This window comes from Eucyclogobius newberryi, unplaced genomic scaffold (genome assembly GCF_026437365.1).
Source record: "Eucyclogobius newberryi isolate DKJ021-1_F unplaced genomic scaffold, fEucNew1.0.hap1 SCAF_20, whole genome shotgun sequence".
NCBI lineage: Eukaryota > Metazoa > Chordata > Actinopteri > Gobiiformes > Gobiidae > Eucyclogobius > Eucyclogobius newberryi.
The window spans coordinates 19,223,494-19,246,809 of NW_027315835.1; the positions used below are offsets into that span (position 1 = coordinate 19,223,494).

General features: G+C 45.2%; 3 protein-coding genes across 4 annotated transcripts in view; all 3 read left to right on the forward strand.

Annotated features, from left to right (window-relative positions):
- The window catches only part of raraa (retinoic acid receptor, alpha a), a 76,787-nt gene extending 71,548 nt beyond the window's left edge, over positions 1 to 5,239 (forward strand). For both annotated transcript variants that reach the window (XM_072456911.1, XM_072456910.1), the window contains exons 4-8: positions 1,864 to 2,024; positions 2,104 to 2,280; positions 2,361 to 2,565; positions 2,768 to 2,926; positions 3,078 to 5,239. In XM_072456911.1, coding sequence (XP_072313012.1) covers positions 1,864 to 2,024; positions 2,104 to 2,280; positions 2,361 to 2,565; positions 2,768 to 2,926; positions 3,078 to 3,274 — 899 coding nt within the window. In that variant the 3' untranslated portion in view covers positions 3,275 to 5,239. The remainder of the gene's footprint in view (positions 1 to 1,863; positions 2,025 to 2,103; positions 2,281 to 2,360; positions 2,566 to 2,767; positions 2,927 to 3,077) is intronic.
- A 1,203-nt stretch (positions 5,240 to 6,442) lies between these two features.
- Positions 6,443 to 14,121, forward strand: mki67 (marker of proliferation Ki-67). Its single transcript, XM_072456106.1, has 15 exons — positions 6,443 to 6,574; positions 6,952 to 7,054; positions 7,239 to 7,320; positions 7,515 to 7,630; positions 7,706 to 7,779; positions 7,862 to 8,431; positions 8,505 to 8,731; positions 8,822 to 9,500; positions 9,629 to 9,744; positions 9,825 to 9,999; positions 10,077 to 10,217; positions 10,304 to 11,260; positions 11,363 to 11,422; positions 11,506 to 12,036; positions 12,112 to 14,121. Exons 2-15 carry the CDS (start codon positions 6,966 to 6,968, stop codon positions 13,812 to 13,814), a joined length of 5,520 nt encoding a protein of 1,839 aa, XP_072312207.1. The 5' UTR covers positions 6,443 to 6,574; positions 6,952 to 6,965; the 3' UTR covers positions 13,815 to 14,121.
- Positions 14,122 to 14,326: 205 nt separating this feature from the next.
- Positions 14,327 to 19,265, forward strand: tut1 (terminal uridylyl transferase 1, U6 snRNA-specific). Its single transcript, XM_072456252.1, has 10 exons — positions 14,327 to 14,513; positions 15,613 to 15,803; positions 15,881 to 16,087; positions 16,166 to 16,280; positions 16,378 to 16,505; positions 16,591 to 16,817; positions 16,892 to 17,001; positions 17,487 to 17,609; positions 17,688 to 17,780; positions 17,862 to 19,265. The coding sequence occupies exons 1-10, from the start codon at positions 14,444 to 14,446 to the stop codon at positions 18,944 to 18,946; spliced, it is 2,349 nt and encodes a 782-aa protein (XP_072312353.1). The 5' UTR covers positions 14,327 to 14,443; the 3' UTR covers positions 18,947 to 19,265.
- Positions 19,266 to 23,316: the final 4,051 nt, after the last annotated feature.

Here is a 23,316-nt window from a genome sequence, read left to right on the forward strand (position 1 = left end):
TCCTCCCCCCAAGTTATTGCATGTGGCAATTCGCCATGACAGATCGCCAGTCTCGCCTAATAGTTCTTTAATGACTTCATTAAATTGTGTTGTGCGGCTTATGATTGTGCTGCCAATTTGTCAGGCCGCGTAATGTCTGTGCGCTAGGGATGCCCCATATTTATTTGTGAATTAATTGGACATTGACTGTGTTGCGGTCCTCTTTGTCCCCCCCCCTCAGACAGTGGCCCAATGACCAGGGCTTACACCCAATACACACCAAGCACTCACTTTATGTGTAAATACAGTTTATTTACGGACAACATTTTGACTTGTTGTCTTAACTGCTCTTGCTCTTAAAATAAAATGGTGTAATAATTTATTTATTTTATTATACCATATTTCACCGTGTTCCAAGCGCATTTGGAGAGCTCATCCTAAAAGAGTGTGAAAACTGCTGTTTGACATTTGCTCCAGCAGCTCTGGACGCTCCCATGAGTCCATGTTCTGCAGCAGGACGCCTGTTGAGGTCTGATGAATGAGCTGAAGTGTTGAGAAGTGCGTGCGTCTCTCCTTGGCTCCGAGCCAGGTCCCTGTGTCACACACTGATCTCCCATCAACACACAGACAGAGACACAGAGAGACACAGAGAGACAGAGAGAGAGACAGAGAGAGAGACAGAGAGAGAGACAGAGAGAGAGACAGAGAGAGAGACAGAGAGAGAGACAGAGAGAGAGACACAGAGAGAGACACAGAGAGAGACACAGAGAGAGACACAGAGAGAGACACAGAGAGAGACACAGAGAGAGACACAGAGAGAGACACCCTAATAGTCAACATTAGGATTAAGACAAGAAAAATCTGGTCTCAGGTCGGTGACCGGGGAGCTGGCGTCGCTGGAGGCAGCACAGATGAAAAGGGCGATGGGAGTGAGATTAGGAAACAGGAATAATTTAAATCATGAACCAGAGCAGTTTTCAAGGCAAGATGGTGACCATAAAATGTAAGGCTACCGACGCTGCCAACAGGGAGTGTGCTATAAAGTATAAAGTGAGCAGGAAGAGAAAGCTGGAATCTTTCTTTTCCCCGTCTTTTGCTCTGGGCTCAGCAGCCAGAGTCCTTTTAAAACCATTAGAGGCAGGATATTTGTCATATTATGTTATTAGATTAGCCGGGACCCCTAATGAAAGCTGTGGCAATTTGTCAGCCTTATGGATAGCTCCATCCCCCACCACTATTTATCAAGTGGCACCCCTCGCCCAGCAGCCACCCCCAGTCTTAACTCAGACACACACACAGGCGAGTCTGCGCTAAACTGCACCTCAGCGCCAATCGGCCTCAAGAAATGGATCCCAGCCGTAATGGGATTCCCATGCTAAACACCCCGCCTGGTGTGTTTTGTCATTTGGGGCGCACATATTCTCAGCCCGATCGCCCAGAGGAAAAGAGCGCTGGATTATTTCAAGAGTTTTTTGTTCCACCATTACCATAGGCCTTCAGTGCACTGGAGCTGCCACACGACATTCATCTTAGACCATTGGATAACAAGGACGGTTGCTCTGGCTGCAAACACTCCTTTCTTAGAGATAACTGAGCCTTATCTAGATTTACCTTGGACTGCTGCACAAGGGTGGAAGAAATACTCTGAATATGCACCGGAGCTTAAGTGTTGTGGCTCAAAGTGGTACCAACAGTTAAGGATAAATATCACATTTGACCAGTGCTCAAAAGTAAATGTATGTGCATTTTTTACTAGTCCTGGAGTAAAAAGGCTGATTTCTGCATTTTTCTTTTACAAAAAGCAGTTTTTTGTGTGTTTTATTGCTAATAAGCAGTATATATGTGATATTTGTTGTCATTAACAGTTGATTTTCGTCCCCACAGCAGTGAGGAATGACAGGAACAAGAAGAAGAAGGATGAAAAGAAGCAAGAGTGCACAGAGAGCTATGTCCTGAGTCCAGACACAGAGCAGATGATCGACCGGGTTCGAAAGGCGCATAAGGAGACCTTCCCCTCCCTCTGCCAGCTGGGGAAATACACTACGGTGGGCATCACGCACACAATCTCTGCATCTGTGGAATATTAGGATCTGCTCATCTAACTCGTCCACCTTTTTGTTCCAGACTAACAGCTCAGAACGACGCGTCTCCTTGGATGTTGACCTATGGGACAAATTCAGCGAGCTCTCCACCAAATGTATTATTAAAACTGTGGAGTTTGCCAAGCAGTTGCCCGGTTTCACAACGCTCACCATAGCAGACCAAATCACTCTGCTCAAAGCGGCCTGTCTGGACATCCTGGTGTGAACCAAAGCACTTTTAACCAGTCATGTTTTTGTGTTGACCTCTTCTAACGCAACGCTGTCTAATTGTGTGTTCAGATATTGAGGATTTGTACACGCTACACGCCAGAGCAAGACACAATGACCTTCTCCGATGGACTCACGTTAAACAGGACCCAGATGCACAACGCTGGCTTTGGGCCGCTCACAGACTTAGTTTTTGCCTTTGCCAACCAGCTCCTTCCTCTGGAGATGGATGACGCAGAGACAGGACTGCTCAGTGCAATCTGTTTGCTATGTGGAGGTACATATAAAACATATCAAATATGCAGAAAATGTATTAAATGTTGAGCTTATAAAACCTCAGAATCTTCTATAAAGTACACTCCATGCAATGCAGCAAACATTAAAAAGCAGCTATCTAATGATTCACGTGCCTTGAGCACCACCTAGTGAGAAACGGTGGTTATTACACATCCCATGTTAATTGGTTCTTTGTTCCACAGATCGGCAGGACCTGGAGCAGGCAGATAAGGTGGACGTTTTGCAGGAGCCACTTTTGGAGGCGCTTAAGATTTATGTCAGGAAAAGGAGGCCCCACAAACCGCACATGTTTCCCAAGATGCTCATGAAAATCACAGATCTGAGAAGCATCAGCGCTAAAGGTATGTGTTGAGACTGGGAGCACTGGTGACGGTTACTCAAACACTAATTGTTGAAGATCTTTTTACTTGGGCAGACAAAATTTGCGTTCATTCCGAGGTGGTAGTCCTGTAATTGAATAGGAGACACTGACGCTCTGTGTTGTGTCTGCAGGTGCTGAGCGTGTCATCACTCTGAAGATGGAGATCCCTGGTTCAATGCCTCCTCTCATCCAGGAGATGTTGGAGAACTCTGAGGGCTTGGAGAGCGGAGCAGCAGGGGCCCGAGCCTCTGGGGCCCCTCCAGGGAGCTGCAGTCCCAGTCTGTCCCCCAGCTCCGCCCAAAGCAGCCCGGCTACACAATCACCATAGACCTCATGGACTTAAAAATAACTATCCACATGGCGCTCTGTCCTGCCCGAGATGGTCCCAGGGCGGCTCTCAGAAGGCCTTGATCCACCTCACGAATAAACCTCTTGCACGTCCTAATCAATTCCCCTCATTCAGGAACACTGTGGAGGTGAGGGCCGGGACGGACCACATGAACGCTGTTGATGCCCCCTGTCCTTCACTATAGAGATTGAATGTTCCGCAGTGCACACCAGCTCAAGCAGGATGCCACACTGGGACAGGTCATCCCAGGGTCATTCTTTAAAGACAATGCATACAGACTCTGCAAACACAAGACACTTTTTGTTGTAATCCTCGACAGACTGCAACTGCAAGCTTGGGACTGGAGAAGACCCTTCCTCCTCAAAAGACTGTGGGGCTTCTTTTCCCAACTTCAGAACAGATTTCGTACAAAAGATATATAAATATATATAGAAAAGCTAAGAAACTGTTGGGATTGTTGTGTCCAGGAGAAGGCGGCAGGTGAAGTGGGGACATGTTTTCTGAGATTAGAAGTTGTTGTATTCTTCACTGTTTCAATCTTTTCATACCATCGAGAGTATTGAGAGATGTTTCAGTTTTAGCACATTTGTACATGATTAACAGAAAGCATTGATATTTGACTTTATGGTGCATACACAGATTGAAACACGCACACACACTCAAATGTGCACAGAAAACAAGTCGCAATGAATATCACCTCCTATTCCAGGTTGGATTGAAAAATGATTGTATGAACTTGGTTGTATGATATGGTCACAGGTCCTTTTCAAGAAAACAGATGAATGAAGATTCATGATCAAGGTGTATTTTAAGTAGCCTTTGAGTGTGTGTATATAAGCTGTATTAATTTCTTTAAAACTATGAAGAGTTTAGGCTTCACCTGATTTTTTTAAGAATACCTTTTATGTGATTTGTTTATAGGTTTGTGTTTCAAGACAAGAAAATACATTTTGAGCACATTTGCTGAAGGAAATTCTTTAATGTCTCGTGTCCTACAAAAATACTGGACAGGCCTTTTTAACCAATCACTGGCTGTTCAGAATGTGGCTTTCACTGACGTTTCTACCAATCCCTTCACTTTCAAAACCCATTTGTTGAATACAGTACACAAAGTAGCACTCCAGTCGGGGCATAGCTTTTGGCCATGTAGCAGGACGAGACTTTTCAGACGGCGGCGAGGGAGCTGCTTTTAACCTGCTGCAGCTTTAAAGAGGAAATGTGAAGAGTGGTGTACATACACACTGTAATAAACACAAGTGATTCTCCGTAGTTCTATAAATTAATCGGTGATGTTTTGTGGAAGAGGAAAACGATTGTTGTGATCCCTCTGCTTTTGTCAGTGGTCCAGGCAAAGTGAAGGTCCAAAATGTGATGTCTCTCCTCCCCCAGAAACCTGTGACTTTTGATGCCAGACCCAGAGCAACCTCACACCCTGTGATTCACTTAAAGCCAAAACGCCTTCACCATTAGAAACATGCATTTGTCCAGACCGTCGTTACTGTACACACGCCAATGTCTCAGGAAGGAATCATTTTGTGTGCCTGGCCTGTTTCTTAGTTTTGTTCTGTGCTGCACCTTCTCAACCCTGTTTCTCACAACAAATGCACACGTTCACACACACTGCTACTGAGCCCCTATCGTAATCACTCGCAGAGACACTGACCCCCGACCACAGGATGCCAGTGTGGAGACTCTTCTCTCTCTGAATCACATGTCTGTTATTTTTATTTGAACGGTCAAAGCTGCTTTCATCATTTTAGTATTTTTATCGGTCCAGAACGGCGCACAACCTTTCCCTCCACAGCTGATCTGGAACAGCAACATACACAACATCAGCTTGGGAAGTATGAAATGTGTTGCAAATTTTGTCAAAATTATCCAGCGACTTTGAAAAAAAAAGACAAAACAACAAAAAATAAAAATAAAATAAACATTTAATAATGATTTATATGAGTGTTTTTTGTGTGTGTGTTTCGCAATAAGTACAAAATGGGTACCAAGTGATTAAGAGTTAAGAGGAGTTAAAGTGTTAAACTACACATTTCATATACAAATTTCATTTTGTGAACATTAAGTTCACATTAATGTTGCTATTTTTGACAATTTTGGTTAAGTTTATAATTGTACTACCTGGTTGGACATAAGCTGCATATGTGACATAGGTAGAGGTAATTCCATAACTGTTACCTAGCAACTATATTCTAAAAGAATCAAAAAATCGATGTAAATTACAGAATAGTTTAAAAAAAACTAATAATTAATAACATAACAGAAAATTACTGTTTTTATCAGAAAAATGTGTCAGTTGTGTGTAAATTGTCTACATTTTTTATATTCGCTTGAGGGATTCTATTTTAGAACTGCAGAATTTTCAACTTTAATTTTTAAAATGTGAAACTGCAAATTCACCAGAATAAAACCATGACAAATATTTGCCACAAGCAAAAATAAAGTCACAATTTGAAAAACATGAACCATAAGAGAATACAAACACCACAACATTAGAATATATTAACAGGGTTTTGGGTGACAGGGTCAATGTGTTTATGCTTAGGTAGAATATAACAATCCCCCACAGCGGTGGTTTGAGCCCTTCCCTTCTTTTTTGAGGCTCATAATTATTTATCAGAAGCGATCCAAAAATAACACTGTTAGTGTATTATATTATTGTAGAAGGCCGCAAACTAATCAAAGCGCCACGAAGTTCCGGAGTAATTGATGCAGACTTAAAGATAAATGCCGTGTTTAAATTGTCACGACATCAGAGAGAAAAGTCATATCTACCGTGGTAAACATGCCCCGCCTTCTTTTGCGTAGTAGTGACGTTGAACCAATCGGACCGCTTCGCGCGGAATTTCGAAAATTTTCAAATCACTATTCACAGATTTGTAGAGTGTTCATCCGCCAAAAGTGTAAACAAAATAGTCCGTCTGCGGCCAAACTGTTAAAAAAAACAGACAAAAATTGATAAAACGAAGTAAGTATCTGTAAACAAAGGAACAGAATGTCATGCAAGGCTTCAAACATTCCGTGCAACCATTTTATTTAGAAAGTTTGGTGCACGTTTTAGTACTGGCGGAGTGATATCACCCTGTCTTCCGGGTAAAGGACGCACTAGCGGAGTTGTAGTACTGAAATATCTTCTTAGCCGTTCGTCGCAGAGCACCATTGCTGTAGCAGATTAGTGCTTTTATTAGGACATGTTTTAGCAGCAACACGTACGTTTGCCACACGCGGGATCGTTTTATGGATCGTCAGAGGTTTTAGAACGGTTTACAGGTAAGAAATCGTCGCGTAAATAGCTTATTTACAAGGCTGTTCAAATGTTCCCATGTGTCATCGTTTGTTTCACACGGATTTCACATTTTGATGCTAGAAACCGAGTTATTCTAGTTAATTGTTCATGCTCTTGTGAAAGGATATAGGTTACACGAGTTATTACGACACATGTAATCTAAAAACGGAATTATTTAATATGTAAACGTGTTTGGCGCATTACTTATAGTTACATTTTATGACCCTTTATTATGTTTACCCATTATTGCACCGATAGGGTTAGGCTTATTCTATTGACCCTTAATCACATAGCAGTTATGTGTGTGTTTTGTTTCTTTTTATGATATTATTATATATATTAATATATTTACTGTAGCCAGGTAACGGGATAAAGATGCCATTACACGGGAAGGTCGTAGTGTTGAAGAGGAGCGGGGGAGACGGCACAGAGTTCCCCCTCACTGCCTCTTGTATGTTTGGAAGGTGAGAAACCACGTGCTCTTTTTGAATAGTTCAAAGAAATACTTGACTAACACGAGGGACAGATGTGTAGTAAAGTCATTGTTTGAAGGAGGAGCCTCGATCGCTGACGTCACACGTTTAAACTTGAGTGTAGCTTCATGGTCCAGTGCTTTAATGTGAGGTGTTTCTTTTGTCTTTGTCACAGGAAGCCGGACTGTGACATTCGCATTCAGCTCCCTCAGGTTTCTAAGGAACACTGCAGGATTGATCTGAATGAAAACAAAGAGGTAACATTAAATCAACTTTTACTTAAATTTATTTATATATATATATATATATATATATATATATATATATATATATATATATATATATATATATATATATATATATATATATATATATATATATATATATATATATATATATAATTTGGCATTATTTTTAACACCTTTTTGTATTTTTTTTTTGGTCTACACAGGTAATTTTGACAAATCTAAGCTCTGTGAATCCAACCCAAGTGAATGGAGAGGCTTTGCAGCAGTCTGAGCGTCTAAAACATGGAGATGTAATAACTATTATTGATCGTTCTTTTAGGTTTGTTTTGACCTTTTCCAACAAATGGTTAAATTAATTAATTTATCTGTGGTAATAATAATAATCTGACTGTAGGTTTGAGTATCCTCCTCCACCAACACCGAAAAAGAGATCATCTGTTGGAGGAAAAGTGAAGAAAGCTGCAGTTGGTGAGCAGATGTTGAAATTACTGGCCTGAAACGGTTTTGAGTGTTGTCCTGGTAAATATTATAACATCTTTTCTCATTATAGACCCACATTTAAAAGATGGAACCAACATTGACAATATTCAGCGGTCTCTGGACAAGACACAGGAGTTGGAGTCCAAAGAGGAAAACCAAATCGCATCGCCTTTCAGTGATTTGTATCAAATGATCAAACAATCTCTTGATGTGAAGACCCCCCGCAAGTCTTCGGTCAGTGTCCTGCAGACTCCATCTAGGCTTTGCACACCAAGGCCACAATTTGCCAGAAAAGGCGATCCCAGTCCTGTTGTGGAAGCTAAAGATGCACCCAAAGAAGCAGATTCCATGACTCAAGTTGAGGCACAGGCTGGAGATGCAACTCCGAAGTCGGTCAAGAAGAGGCGCTCTGTTCAACTCGCCGAACCAGATGCCACGCCGGCTGTCATCGCCTCCCCTCGCCGCACTACCCCACAGAGGTACACTGTGAGTGATGCTGTTGAGCAAATCTCTGGAGCTCAAAAGTCCCCATCAAGAAGGAAGAGCAAAGAGACCGCATCCCCTGTGTCTGCGGAGAAACAAGTGGGATCTCCTGCAAAAACTGACACCGGGAAGACGACTCCTAAAAGCTCGGAAAAAAGTAAATATTCATTCATAACATTTACGATGCTTTAATCTCATCACTGTTTTAACTGTGCTATCATGATCCATAGGGAAGTCAAAAAAACGCAAGAGTGAGGAGCTTGCTGCTGATCTGCCCTCACAACGGATGAAGAGGAAGAGGGTGTCTTTTGGCAATCAATTGATTCCAGAGTTATTTGACAAGCGTCTGCCTCCCGACTCGCCTTTGCGCAAAGGGGCCACACCCCGAAGAAGCCTGTCTCTTTATAAACCGAAACAGTCATTGCTCAGACGGGCCTCTGTGATTGGGTTGCTTAAGGTAAAACTTGTGCTGCATTTCCTCACAAACGCACACCATCACAATGTTTTGTACTGCACTCAGACTGTTAATCACTGTCTTTGTCTTTAGGAGTGTGAAAGCCCAAAAGTAAAGAGTCCTGCTAAAAAGAAGACTCCTTCACCCAAGAAATCCCCTGGTGCCAAGAGTGCTTCTCCAAAAACGCCTCCCAAGTCTCCCAAATCAAAATCTCCTTCACCTGGAAAGAAGTCTACCACCCCAACAAAGGCCTCCCCCAAAGCCAAGTCACCTGCCCAGAAAGTTCTGACTCCCAAATCCCCTTCACCTGGAAAGTCTATAACCCCTAAGAAAGCGGCCCCCAAAAGTCCAAAATCCCCATCCCCTGCAAAGGTTGCTACTCCCAAGAAGGCTTCCCCTAAGACGCCCTCTCCTAAATCTGTCAAATCTACTCCTGCCAAGTCTCCTGTCCCAAGTAAACCTGAAACTCCGAAGAATAAACCACAGCGCAAGTTGTCGTCCTCCACCGAAGGAACACCAAAGAGAAAATCATCCGGCTCTGTTGAAGCGGATCAGACTCCAAAAGTGCGAGGGCGTTTTTCTGTGTCTCGTATCAGCACACCGCCTCCACTCGCTGAAGATGTTGTGGTGGAGTCCGTCCCGTCAGTCACAGTCACTCCTAAAATCCCACTGAAGAGGAAGAGCCTGAAGAACTCCACGAAGAAGACTCCAGCTCTGAAGAGTGCTGCTAAAGTGATGCACAGAAAGAGTGGCATTAGAGCCTCCATGAAAGGTATATTAGACCTGACTGGTACACATTATCTGGCTATATTCAAAATGCCAGCATCTGCTTTGAGTGTATAAGTGGAGCTAATGCTGTATTTTGTTTAATCATCTTACACAACGTTTTTATTTTTTTAGTGACGGCATCTTGGGCAGACATTGTGAGATTTGGTAAAGCTAAAGTTCAGGCTGTTCCAACCAAATCACAAGTCGCCAAAAAGACCATGAAGAAAAAGGCTGTTCCCAAACCACAGGTAAAGTCCACTACACAGAGAATCTTCTTGGTTGACAGTATAACATGCTCTTGACTACTTTGTTACTTCCTGTTTTCTAGACTCCTAAGCGACGACTTGTGGACCATGTCAGCACTGGACATGCTGCTTCGCCCGCAACAATAGTTGTGGGAAGAGCTCACAGGCTGAAAGCTGCACATACAGGTGCTCCGCCCAAAATTGTCACCAACACAGCAGTGCTAAGGAAGAACCTGAAAATGGATGAGGATTTGACTGGTGAGTTGGTCTTTTTTGGTGTATGGAATGAAATTATTTGTAAGAAAATGAAATATTAATTTGCTTATTTGGTTCAGGGATTTCTGATATGTTCAAAACTCCTAAAAATGAGAAGAGACGATCAACCAAAATCGCAAGAAGTGCCACCAGGACACCATTGGCAAATATTGACAAATCACAGGTGGATCCGTCTGTTCTGAATACACCTGAGGAGACTGGTAAGTGCAGTTTTTCCTCATGCCTGTTCAGTGCCTCGCGTGCGAATTGTGCTCTACAAATAAACTTTAACTCTTTTTAATTGTAGGTGAAATGGTTGTATCGCCGATGAGCGTCGCGTCCACAATTAAAGGCAGAAGATACAACAGTGAGGCAGTACAACGGCTGCTTAATGATGACGTTCCTCCCATGGACATGCAGAGCGAGTCCACTGAACAGGACAGAGAGTTGAAAGCGAATACGCCCAGAACTCCCAAACAGAAAGCCCAGATTCCAGAGGTTCTGACCGGAGTGAAGAAGATGAAGACGCCAAAACAAACGGCTGAACCTGTTGAAGAGCTGAGAGGCAAACTTCTCAAGACCCCGAAACAGAAATTCGAGCAGCCGGAGTGTTTGTCTGCAATCAAACTCACCATGAAGACTCCAAAAGAGAAGGTAGAGCTCATTGAGGACCTAGGAGAAAAGATGGTGGAAACTCCTGAACAAAAGATTAAGCAGCAGGAAGAGTGTCTGACTGGGGAAAAGCAAATCATGCAGACTCCAAAAGCAAAAGCTCTGCCTGCTGAGGACTTGCAGGAAAAGCTTCTCAAAACCCCTAAACGGGAGATTGAAACACCGGAGTGCCTCTCAGCTGTAAAAATGATCATGAAGACTCCAGAGCAGAAGGTGGAACAACCAGAGTGCATTAGTGCAGCCGAGGAACTAAAGAAAACCCCTACAGAGAAGTGTGAACAGCAAGAGTGTCTGACTGGAGTGAAGAGGATTATGAAGACTCCAAAAGTCAAGTCTGAGCCAATCGATGACATCAGGGGCAAACTCCTGCTGACTCCCAAGCAGACAATTGAGCAGAAGGTGTTTCTGACCGGAGTGAAGAGAATTATGACTACACCAAAGCAAAAGGGCCAACCCGTCGAGGAGAACTTTGGCCTTAAGAGACTCCTGGGGTCACCACAACTGAGGGGAAACGCTCCAGTGGAAGACTTTGAGGGACTGGAGGAACTCATGAAGAAGCCAGTTGAAGAGCAAACATATGAAAACGCCAAAGGTTAATATCAATGCTGTGATTTTTTTTTTTTTTTTTTTTTTTTTAACCCCCAAAAATCTTTAAGTGTGGGATGTTCTTAAATGCATATATTTTGATTTTTAGAAACCATTGAACAACCAGTAGCTGACCAAATGGAAGTTGACACAGTTATTGCTACTGAAGGTAAGTGAAGCTCTAGCATTTAAAGGAATCACCTTTTTTTTTATAATTGGCAATTTTGTGAATTTGTTTTCATGTGATTCTAGAAGTGATTGTGGAGCAAACGGAGAGCACCTCTATTACTTCAGCTGAGGTCACTGAAATGTCATCAGCTGTGGAGTCTGTACAAGAAGATGGTGCTGCTGAAATGAAGCCTGTTCGTGGCCGAAGAGCGAAGGCCCCTGAACTCGAAGTAGAGGACAAACCCAGTCCTTCTGAAGAAACGATTGAGGCACCAATTAAAACTAGACGAGGGAAGAAAGTTGAGAGTTCAGTCCCTAGACAAACAGCACGCCGTAGGAACGCAAAGATCTCCGAAGAGAAATTGCCAGAGGAGCTTGAGGGAAAAGTCCAGGAGCCCATAGTCGAGGCAAGAATGGCAACACTTGCTAAGGAATCTCCCCAAGAGCAGAGGGAAGAGACCATTTCCACAGAACCAAACCCTCACACTGCTGTCCAGGAACTGGAACAATCTGCAGCATCAGAAGAGCCTATTGTGAAGCCAAGACGTGGCAGGAAAATGAAAGCTGCTGAGCCATGTGAAGTCACCGTGACCGCACAGTCTGCTGAGGCCCAAGGTATGTTCCTGTTGTATTTCTGAATAATAAATTTCTGTTGTGTATATTCTAAAATGTTATTGTTCTTATGTTCAGAATTGAATGAAAAGATGCCCAGTGACGAGCAGGAAGAGTACGCCACTGAAAGTTCTGCAAAATCTGTCCGAGGCAGGAGGGCCAAAGTGATGGAAACCGTAGCTGAGAAGGAGGCTGTCCCGGCTGAAGCCGAGTCTGTAAAAGATGAAGCGGTTTCAGCTACTGTTGTGGTCAGGGGCCGACGAGGAAAGAAAATTGAAGCTCCAGCAGTTACTGCTGTTAAACCGAGGAGAGGAAAAGTGGAAGAAAACACAGACGCAAGCAAAGTTTTGCCACAAGAAGAAACTCAACAGGTGGCTGAAACTGTCCCAGAACCAACAAATCCTCAGACATGTGTTTCTGAACCCACTGAGGAAATGGTTCAGGAAAAACCCAAAAGAGGGAGAAAAACAAAGCCCCCTGTTAGGCCAGAAATCATTTCAGTCATAAGTGAGCTGCCTGTGGTCGAGGCTAAACCTGCTCAACTTGAGCTGCCTATGACCAATGAGAAACCTAAAAGAGGGAGAAACGCCAAGACACAAGCTGAGCCTCCCCAACCAGAGGCTAAATGTGCTGTAGATGAAGCCAGCCCTCCTGCTGTGGATGAGACTGTTGAAGACTTGAAGGTGGAGCAACCTTCTGCCACTCAAAAACCCAGAAGTGGGAGAAGAGGACTCAAGTCTGCAGCTGAACCTCCTCAAACTGAGACCAAAATCACTGTTGTGGAGAGTGAGCCTGTTAATGAAACTCAACCAGAGCAGGCTGTTCCTGCAGAGAAGCCTAAAAGAGGGAGAAGGGTCAGACCTGCAGACAACAGTCACACCACTGGTGCATCCCAGACTTCAGTCCAGGGAAAGAGGGAGCACACTGCTACTCTGGAGGAAGAGGACCAGCCAACGCAGATAGAATCTACAGAGCCTAAGAGAATGCGAAGAACTAGGAAAGTTGTAGAACCAAGTAAAGATGTCCAGATAACAGAGACTGCAGAGGAGGCTCCAATTGAACAAGTAAAGGCTGTACCACCAGCTCCAAAATCCAGGAGAGGTGCACTCAAACCTAAAGAGGCTGAAGGTATCGCCCCAGAAACCACTCAAGAGGTGTCAGTGAGCAGTGCCACAGACAAACCCAAGAGAGGCAGAAAGGGCAAAGAGGATCTCGGAGCAGCAGAGGTGGATATTACTGAACAGACTCCAGAGGATGACGCTGTTCCAGTCAAACCCACAAGAGGAAGAGGTAGAACTGCTGTCCCTGCTAAAAGAGCCTGCAGAGGGACAGTTGTCCCCCCCAAGGAGAGCACTGCTCAGGCCACAGAGGAAGTTTCTGAGGCAGTTCCAGTTGAGCCTGTGAAGAGGGGGAGAAGGACAGCTAAGACGCCAGCATGTGTTGAAGAGTCCACTGTTCGACCCTGCAACGGTGTAGAAGCAATAACATCCAAAAGATCCGTCAAGTGGAAATCTGATTTGGAAGTGATTGACATTACTCCCTTGAAGACTGTCCGGGGCAGAAAGACCAAATCCACCCAGCAGAATGAGGCTGACAATGTACCTCGTAACGTTACAAATGCTGAAGAGAAGGATCTCTCGGAAAAAGCCCAGCCCGCCAAGAGAGCCAGGCGAGGGGCGAAAGCAGCTGATGTGGCTGAAGAGTCCACAAAGACCACTGTGGACAATACTGAAGCTGAGACGCAGCCCAAAACCAGAAGAGGCAGAGCGGCAAAGAAATGAATGCTTTTGTAAATGGTGTGAACTAAATTTTGTATCTGAACTTTTAATATTTAGTTTTTATATTAATTTTAGATATTTTTGTTTGTAAAAACAAAGCACTGTTTATTTTAAGTACTGCAGGGAATCTTGTCTTAAACGTTTGCAAATCTATTGTAGCCAGTTGTATTACTCATGGATCATCTTGCAAGTATTTTATGATAGAAAAAAAAATCATTAAATTTTTTTTAAATATGTGAACGTTCTGTGTTTTTTATTTTGTAAATATGGCATCTTTTTGCAAGGTTTACAATTCCAGGTTCTCAAACGGCAGCTACGGTTAAAATTATATTTGGGTTATTCTGTCAATTATTCACAAAATAAAGGTACTCCAATGGCAATTGTATTTCAAAACGTATTATTTTCATCAAATAAATTTGCTTGTTTTATCCAAGTTTAAATATCTGCTTACGCAAGGTTACAATGTTACTGACGGATGTTGTTTTGATACCGGAACTATTGTATTGACATGAACTTCGCGGACCAGTTATGAGGACGGACCGAAAGCCAAACGCGCAGCAGACGCGGGAGCGGTGTTGAAGACTGCGCACGAACTAGTTTGAGCGTTAGATTTCTCTCATACATCGTGCTCCATGGAGGCGGACATTAAAACAACACCTAAAGGCTTTCATTGCTGCCTATGCAATGTCCATATACCAAACCGTGAGTGTTCATTTAATTGACCCACGATGCATCCGGTTAACTTTTCCTTAGCCACAAACGACGTTAGCCTTAGTTCCCCGCAAGCATGTTACGCTTTTCTTTTTACCTGCTGCATTTCCTTGTATTCTGTATGTTATATTGACAATGTCACTTCACGTTACCTTCCCATCTGGACATCAAACACTTGTCCGCACATAAGTAATAACTAGCTAAAGTTTGAACATAAAACATGTAGTCTACACATTGTCACAGGTGAGGTATAATAGTTCCGTGGGTATAAGGCACACGTCATTGTCCCCGTGGGGAAATGTGCCAGGAGCAGAACTCCTGCAGATCTTTAGCTTGTCCTGGTTCATGACTTTATTGCTGTTGGATTTGACTTCAGGAGCATGTTTTGGGTGAATGGGGCAAACCGGAGGTCCTGCACCCAGACACGAAGAGAAACATGCAATGCACGCATGGCAGACCACCAGACTCTTCTTGCTGTGAGGCATGAGTGCTAGTTTTTTTAGTTAAGTTTTGTTTATTTGGGCTTTTTTGATTATTTTATATTGTACATTTACATGTAACATTATGTGAGCGCTCAAAGGAAGATTAGAGGCCCCTTCCCCAAACCATTTCATGTTTACAGGTGAAAGACACACAAAACCAATGATTCCTCATGATACAGAGCTCATACATTACCTGTATAATACAGTCACTCCTTAATTGTCCTTGTGCCATAATTTATACATTGTCTGCAACTATATTTCCTTTGTGTATGTACAAGTATGTAATATCCTTGCTCAAACAAGCACACGTGCACGTTATGTGGCAGCATTTGTGACATCTTTAGAAAATATGATCTGGCCAACTTACTTTGCCCTTCTAAGATAAGATAAGATAAGATATTCCTTTATTGTCCCACATGGGGAAATTTCATTGGTGCAACGCAGGTAGATACAGAGGTATATACATGGCGGTGCCGTCGGATTAATAATGTTAGATACCTTAACATTTCATATTGAAAATATGTATATAATATTGGATTATACTTTGTCATAACTGAATAGTTTACATGTTGCATCAGGTCTTTGATATTTTTGGTTGATTTTCCCAGAGTCGAGCTTGGAGCAGCATGTGAAAGGGCGCAAACACCAGACTCTCAGCACTGTGAGGTCCACCAGGAAGTCCCAGGAGGAGCGCAGCGTGTTCGTCAGCGGTCTGAAGCCGGACATCTCCAACACTGATCTGGCTGAGTACTTTCAGCGCTTTGGCCCAATCGCAGATATCATCATGGACAAAAATAAGGTCAGGCTGATAGTTGCACAGACAAGACCTTATTAATGCTGGTGATATACAGCAGCACTGACTTGTTGTTCTTTTAGGGGGTTTATGCCATTGTCCAGTTTGAAGAGAGTGGCGGCATGAACACTGCTTTAACTTGTCATGAGCATCAGCTGAAAGGCCTGAAGCTCAAAGTCAAACCCAGAGAGAAAAAAGAGTTTAAGTTGATTGCCAAAAAGAAAAATGACTTCCAGAACCTGCAAGAAGTCTTTGACCGCCTCAAGCCTGAGCTCTGTAATCAGATGTCTGTAAGTGTCTTTTGTTTAAAATAAATGATATGCTGAAAGTATACATACATTTGATTACTCCTACTCCCCACTGAACAGGTAAATGCACAGATGCAGTACATGGTAGAGCGTTTTCAGCTCGGAGAGAATGAAAAGAAAGCCAGAAGCTTATTAATCCAACTGCTGCAAGAGGTTTTTGTCGAGTTCTTCCCAGGTATTGTACTTTTCTCCCTCGTTTATGGAACTTAACATTTTTCTTAACTTTGTAAAAATCTACTTTAATATTTCTAATGATATAATATAATTTACAGACAGCCAAATTATACCTTTTGGATCGTCTGTCAACACGTTTGGCATCCACTCCTGCGATTTGGACCTGTTTTTGGATTTGGAAAACACTAAGGTCTTCCAAGCTCATGCCAAAGCCAACTTGGAACAGGTGATCGTTTTTACGGGCAGATTTTGTTTTCCATAATACAGCTTCACCTTTTTTGAAGTTAATCTCATGTTTTGTTGCTCTTTAGGCTGGGGAGGGCATGTCAGACGATGGCCGATCAGAAGACTCCATCTTGTCCGATATTGACCTGTCCACATCGTCTACAGCTGAAGTTCTGGACCTCGTGGCAGCGATCCTCAAACGCTGTGTCCCCAACGTGGACAAAGTTCAGGTGGTTGGCACTGCCCGGCTCCCAGTGGTCAAGTTTCACCACAGAGAGCTCAACTTGCAGGGAGACATCACCCTTAACAACAAGTCAGCTTCACACTTTGCACCTTTACAACACTTTACTGTGTATAAAATGGTGACCTGTGGCTTTTGCGCTGCAGACTGGCGGTGAGGAACACCCGCTTCCTTCAGCTGTGTTCTGGAGCAGAGGAGCGGCTGAGGCATCTGGTCTACACCGTACGACTCTGGGCCAAGCAGAAGCAGCTGGCTGGTACGTCGCTCTCCAGGCACACGTGTTCCACTGCTGTTTCATTCTGTAATCAGTAGATGTCAGTAAAAGTACATGTGATACTGGCTGAACAGAAAGCTTGCTAGTGAATGCAGTAATGTATGCCACTTAAGAATAAGCATCATTGACATTATTTGTGAAAAAAAAATGGATTAAAAATGTGTTTTGGTGATTTGATGCAACATATAACAAGGTAATAATGATGAGTAGAAAATTGGCATGCAGATTAAAAAGGGTGACTAAATCAAAAAGTAAAATATACAATACGAAGTGAAAGGAGTTGTTTAAGAGCAAACGGGAAGGAAAGAAATACACGTTTTTCTCTTTAGAATTCATTTTTCCCCGTCTCAAAATGTTCCATTTATCTTTAATGCATGGAAAAAATGAAATGAGTTGCATGTATTTATTATTCACTGTATAAAGCTTTGAGAACTAAACCAGCTCCTTCTTTCTGTCGGTCCGTGTAGGAAACCCCAGTGGAGCGGGCCCTCTGCTCAACAACTATGCCCTGACACTTCTGGTGATTTTCTACCTGCAGAACTGTAACCCTCCAGTCCTGCCCACTGTAGACCAGCTCAAACACATGGCCTGTAGGTGTCTCTCTGGTGTTTGCGCTCTGATGTGTTCAAGAGGTAGTGAGTTATTTATTCCCTGCTTTTTGTTTTCAGGTGAGGAGGAGGAGTGTGTCATCGAGAGCTGGGACTGTACATTCCCCACTCAAGCCATTGCTGTGCCGCCGAGCAAAAACACTCAAGACCTTTGTTAGTGACGTTCATTTTTACCCCATGTATCCCACTATGTCTTTATAATGCTAATATACCTCCTGCATATTGTGTTCATAGGTGGCCTACTCGCCGGATTCTTCAGCTTCTATGCCAAGTTTGAATTTGCCTCAAGTGTCATTTCACTAAGAACTGGCCAGTCAGTCCCAGTTGAAACGTGTCAGAAAGAAGCAGACGAAGCCATGCAAGAAGATTCAGCATCTAAACCTCATCGGGGTGGCCCCAAAATTGGCCCTATGAATATTTTGGACCCGTTTGAGCTTTCCCACAATGTTGCCGGGAACCTAAACGACCGCACAGCTCGCAGTTTTCAGAAGGAGTGCCAGGAGGCGGAGAAGTACTGCCGCAGCCTGCAGTACCAGAGCAAATCCAACAAGGGGAAGTCGTGGGGGCTGGTGCGCCTGCTCACCCCCCACGGCGAGGCGCGGCAGGCCCGAGCCGAGCTGCTCACAATCAGTATTCCCTTCAAATCAGACGTGCTCCCAGGAGACCTCCGTAATCAACAGCACTTTGCCAAGGACGCCTTCACCTTGCTGTGGTTTCAGAGAGTTTGTGCTGTTGTTGAGGGCATTTTCTTGAACATTCTCAAGTGTCACCTTGTCTCTGCTCCTGAGATTCTTGACGCAGGTGATGAGGTGGAAGCGCTGAACTCGTCTCTGGATGACAGCGGTTTCAGCGTGGAGTCTTCTGTTGAGCCCGCTCCAAATACGGTAGCCAAAAGACCACTGTCGTCCGACAGCGAAGACGGCGTGTCGCCTCAGGGCAAGAAGCCAAGGTTGTCCAAAAGGGGGCGCACCACGCTGTCTCCCTGGCTGTGGGAGCAATGGCACATGGTGTGGGCGGGGAGGAGGAAAGTGAGGCGAGAGCTGATCAAAGACTCCGAGGCCAAAGCAGAGGGCAGCTGTGTGGAGCTGGAGACGCAGGTCACATCTCACATCACGGAGAAGGAGCCAGAGCTTAAAGAGCCACTGCAGTTCAAACTTCGGCCTCAGGTGGTGGTGGCGACGGAGAGCACGAGCACGCTGCTAAAGTTTCAGCCCATCCGAGACTCAGCTGGAGACTTTCAAGACTTCTTCCATTTTCTGGAAGTGTTTTTGCCCAAGATGGTGGAGACGATGCTTATGGAAAGTGTAGATCACGTCTAAATGTTTGCCTTTGCTGTCAATGTACTCGTCTGGGTTGTCATTTCTACTTCTTAATTCTACTTTTATTGCAGCTAAATTATGTCCCTAAAATGTTATACAGTATGTGTATTTTTCTACTCCAAACCTAACTATATGGTGTTTGTATTGAGAGATGGGGCTTACCTAATATTGTTTTATGTTTTATGTCAGGAGTGGCTTAAATTCAGTTTGTGTTCTGCTAAAAGAAGCCCAGTTTCTGTTTTTAGTGTGTTTTGTTCTTATAATACTCTTGTGACATTTCCTTGGAGGCTGTATTCATAGTTGTCATGTAGAAAATGATTTAGAATTAGTTTGTTGGCTGTGTATTCTCTGACCGCACATAAACACCAGTGACAGTGTTGGTTTTAAATAAAAGCCCTGGCAGTGATGTGACAGCGGCAGACATGGCTCTGACGGTGTGTATTCTCTTGTTTCCTCCTCGTGGAGCAATGAGGGCTGTTACTCATCAGACTGACTGACAACTTTATGAGACCAGCACAGCACAGCACAGAGACGCCAGCTCTGATTAACATCGTCCGTCTCTGAGCTTAAAGGCCTCATGGGGGGCGAGGGGGGCCCAGGCAGCCGCAGGTGAGCTGAGGCTGGTGCTCAGTGAGGGCTAATTTCATAATGATCAGAGATATGAGGTTAAATCTGATACGGTGTGACGTTAGAATACAACTGAACATCAGCAGAGAATACAAATGTCTGCATCCTGACGACAGGGCCACTAATTTCTGTGTTTGTATTCAAAATATGCACAAAAACAGTTTGTGTCCTAGTTCACTTAAAGGTACACGGTGTAACTTTTCTAGAAGTCACATGACATTATGTGGGACATTCTAGGCAAAGCAGGTTCACCCTTCACCAGAAAAGTAATGCAGTCCACCACCTTATTCCTCTTTATCATATCACAGCCGCGGCAACATAAGACAGAACAAAGGCACTTTCACGGTCACTTTCATGTTCACTCTCACGTTCACTCTCACGTTCACTCTCACGTTCTCGTTCACCCTCACGTTCACGGTCACTTTCACGTTCTCGTTCAGCCTCACGTTCACTCTCACGTTCACGGTCACTTTCACGTTCACTCTCACGGTCACTTTCACGTTCACCCTCGCGTTCACTCTCACGTTCACTCTCACGTACTCTCTCACGTACTCTCTCACGTTCACTCTCCCGTTCACTCTCACGTTCACTCTCCCGTTCACTCTCACGTTCACCCTCACGTTCACCCTCACGTTCACTCTCACGTTCACTCTCACGTACTCTCTCACGTACTCTCTCACGTTCACTCTCCCGTTCACCCTCACGTTCACTCTCACGTTCACTCTCCCGTTCACTCTCACGTTCACCCTCACGTTCACTCTCACGTTCACTCTCACGTTCACTCTCACGTTCACCCTCACGTTCACTCTCGCGTTCTCTCTCGCGTTCACTCTCACGTTCACTCTCACGTTCACCCTCGCGTTCACCCTCGCGTTCACTCTCACGTTCACTCTCACGTACTCTCTCACGTTCACTCTCACGTTCACCCTCACGTTCACTCTCACGTTCACTCTCACGTTCACCCTCACGTTCTCTCTCACGTTCACCCTCACGTTCACTCTCACGTTCACTCTCACGTTCACCCTCACGTTCACCCTCACGTTCACTCTCACGTTCACTCTCACGTTCACTCTCACGGTCACCCTTGCGTTCACTCTCGCGTTCACGCTCACGTTCACCCTCACGTTCACTCTCGCGTTCACTCTCACGTTCACCCTCACGTTCACTCTCACGTTCACCCTCACGTTCACCCTCACGTTCTCTCTCACGTTCACTCTCACGTTCACTCTCACGTTCACCCTCACGTTCACCCTCACGTTCACTCTCACGTTCACCCTCACGTTCTCTCTCACGTTCACTCTCACGTTCACCCTCACGTTCACCCTCACGTTCTCTCTCACGTTCACCCTCACGTTCACCCTCACGTTCACTCTCACGTTCACCCTCACGTTCACCCTCACGTTCACTCTCACGTTCACCCTCACGTTCACTCTCACGTTCACTCTCACGTTCACTCTCACGTTCACCCTCACGTTCTCTCTCACGTTCACCCTCACGTTCACTCTCACGTTCACTCTCACGTTCACCCTCACGTTCACCCTCACGTTCTCTCTCACGTTCACTCTCACGTTCACTCTCACGTTCACCCTCACGTTCTCTCTCACGTTCACTCTCACGTTCACCCTCACGTTCACCCTCACGTTCACTCTCACGTTCACTCTCACGTTCACTCTCACGTTCACCCTCACGTTCTCTCTCACGTTCACCCTCACGTTCCCTCTCACGTTCACTCTCACGTTCACTCTCACGGTCACCCTCGCGTTCACTCTCGCGTTCACGCTCACGTTCACCCTCACGTTCACTCTCGCGTTCACTCTCACGTTCACCCTCACGTTCACTCTCACGTTCACCCTCACGTTCACCCTCACGTTCTCTCTCACGTTCACTCTCACTTTCACTCTCACGTTCACCCTCACGTTCACTCTCACGTTCACCCTCACGTTCTCTCTCACGTTCACTCTCACGTTCACCCTCACGTTCACCCTCACGTTCTCTCTCACGTTCACTCTCACGTTCACCCTCACGTTCTCTCTCACGTTCACTCTCACGTTCACCCTCACGTTCACCCTCACGTTCACTCTCACGTTCACCCTCACGTTCACTCTCACGTTCACTCTCACGTTCACCCTCACGTTCACCCTCACGTTCACCCTCACGTTCACTCTCACGTACTCTCTCACGTTCTCTCTCACGTTCACTCTCACGTTCACTCTTACGTTCACTCTCACGTTCACTCTCACGTTCTCTCTCACGTTCACCCTCACGTTCACTCTCACGTTCACCCTCACGTTCTCTCTCACGTTCACCCTCACGTTCTCTCTCACGTTCACTCTCACGTTCACTCTCACGTTCACTCTCACGTTCACTCTCACGTTCTCTCTCACGTTCACCCTCACGTTCACTCTCACGTTCACCCTCACGTTCTCTCTCACGTTCACCCTCACGTTCTCTCTCACGTTCACTCTCACGTTAACTCTCACGTTCACTCTCACGTTCACCCTCACGTTCACCCTCACGTTCACTCTCACGTTCACCCTCACGTTCACTCTCACGTTCACCCTCACGTTCACCCTCACGTTCTCTCTCACGTTCTCTCTCACGTTCACTCTCACGTTCACCCTCACGTTCACTCTCACGTTCACCCTCACGTTCACCCTCACGTTCACTCTCACGTTCACTCTCACGTTCACTCTCACGTTCACCCTCACGTTCTCTCTCACGTTCACTCTCACGTTCACTCTCACGTTCTCTCTCACGTTCACTCTCACGTTCACCCTCACGTTCTCTCTCACTTTCACTCTCACGTTCACTCTCACGTTCACTCTCACGTTCACCCTCACGTTCACCCTCACGTTCACTCTCACGTTCACCCTCACGTTCACCCTCACGTTCTCTCTCACTTTCACTCTCACGTTCACTCTCACGTTCACCCTCACGTTCACTCTCACTTTCACCCTCACGTTCTCTCTCACTTTCACTCTCACGTTCACTCTCACGTTCACCCTCACGTTCACTCTCACGTTCACCCTCACGTTCACCCTCACGTTCACCCTCACGTTCACCCTCACGTTCTCTCACGTTCACTCTCACGTTCACTCTCACGTTCACCCTCACGTTCACCCTCACGTTCACTCTCACGTTCACTCTCACGTTCACCCTCACGTTCACTCTCACGTTCACCCTCACGTTCACCCTCACGTTCACCCTCACGTTCACTCTCACGTTCACTCTCACGTTCACCCTCACGTTCACTCTCACGTTCACCCTCACGTTCTCTCTCACGTTCACTCTCACGTTCACCCTCACGTTCACCCTCACGTTCTCTCTCACGTTCACTCTCACGTTCACTCTCACGTTCACTCTCACGTTCACTCTCACGTTCACGCTCACGTTCACGCTCACGTTCACCCTCACGTTCACCCTCACGTTCACCCTCACGTTCACTCTCACGTTCACTCTCACGTTCCCTCTCACGTTCACCCTCACGTTCACCCTCACGTTCTCTCACGTTCACTCTCGCGTTCACTCTCACGTTCACCCTCACGTTCACTCTCACGGTCACCCTCGCGTTCACTCTCGCGTTCACTCTCACGTTCACTTTCACGCTCACGTTCACTCTCACGTTCACCCTCACGTTCACCCTCACGTTCACCCTCACGTTCACCCTCGCGTTCACTCTCGCGTTCACTCTCACGTTCACCCTCACGTTCACCCTCACGTTCACCCTCGCGTTCACTCTCGCG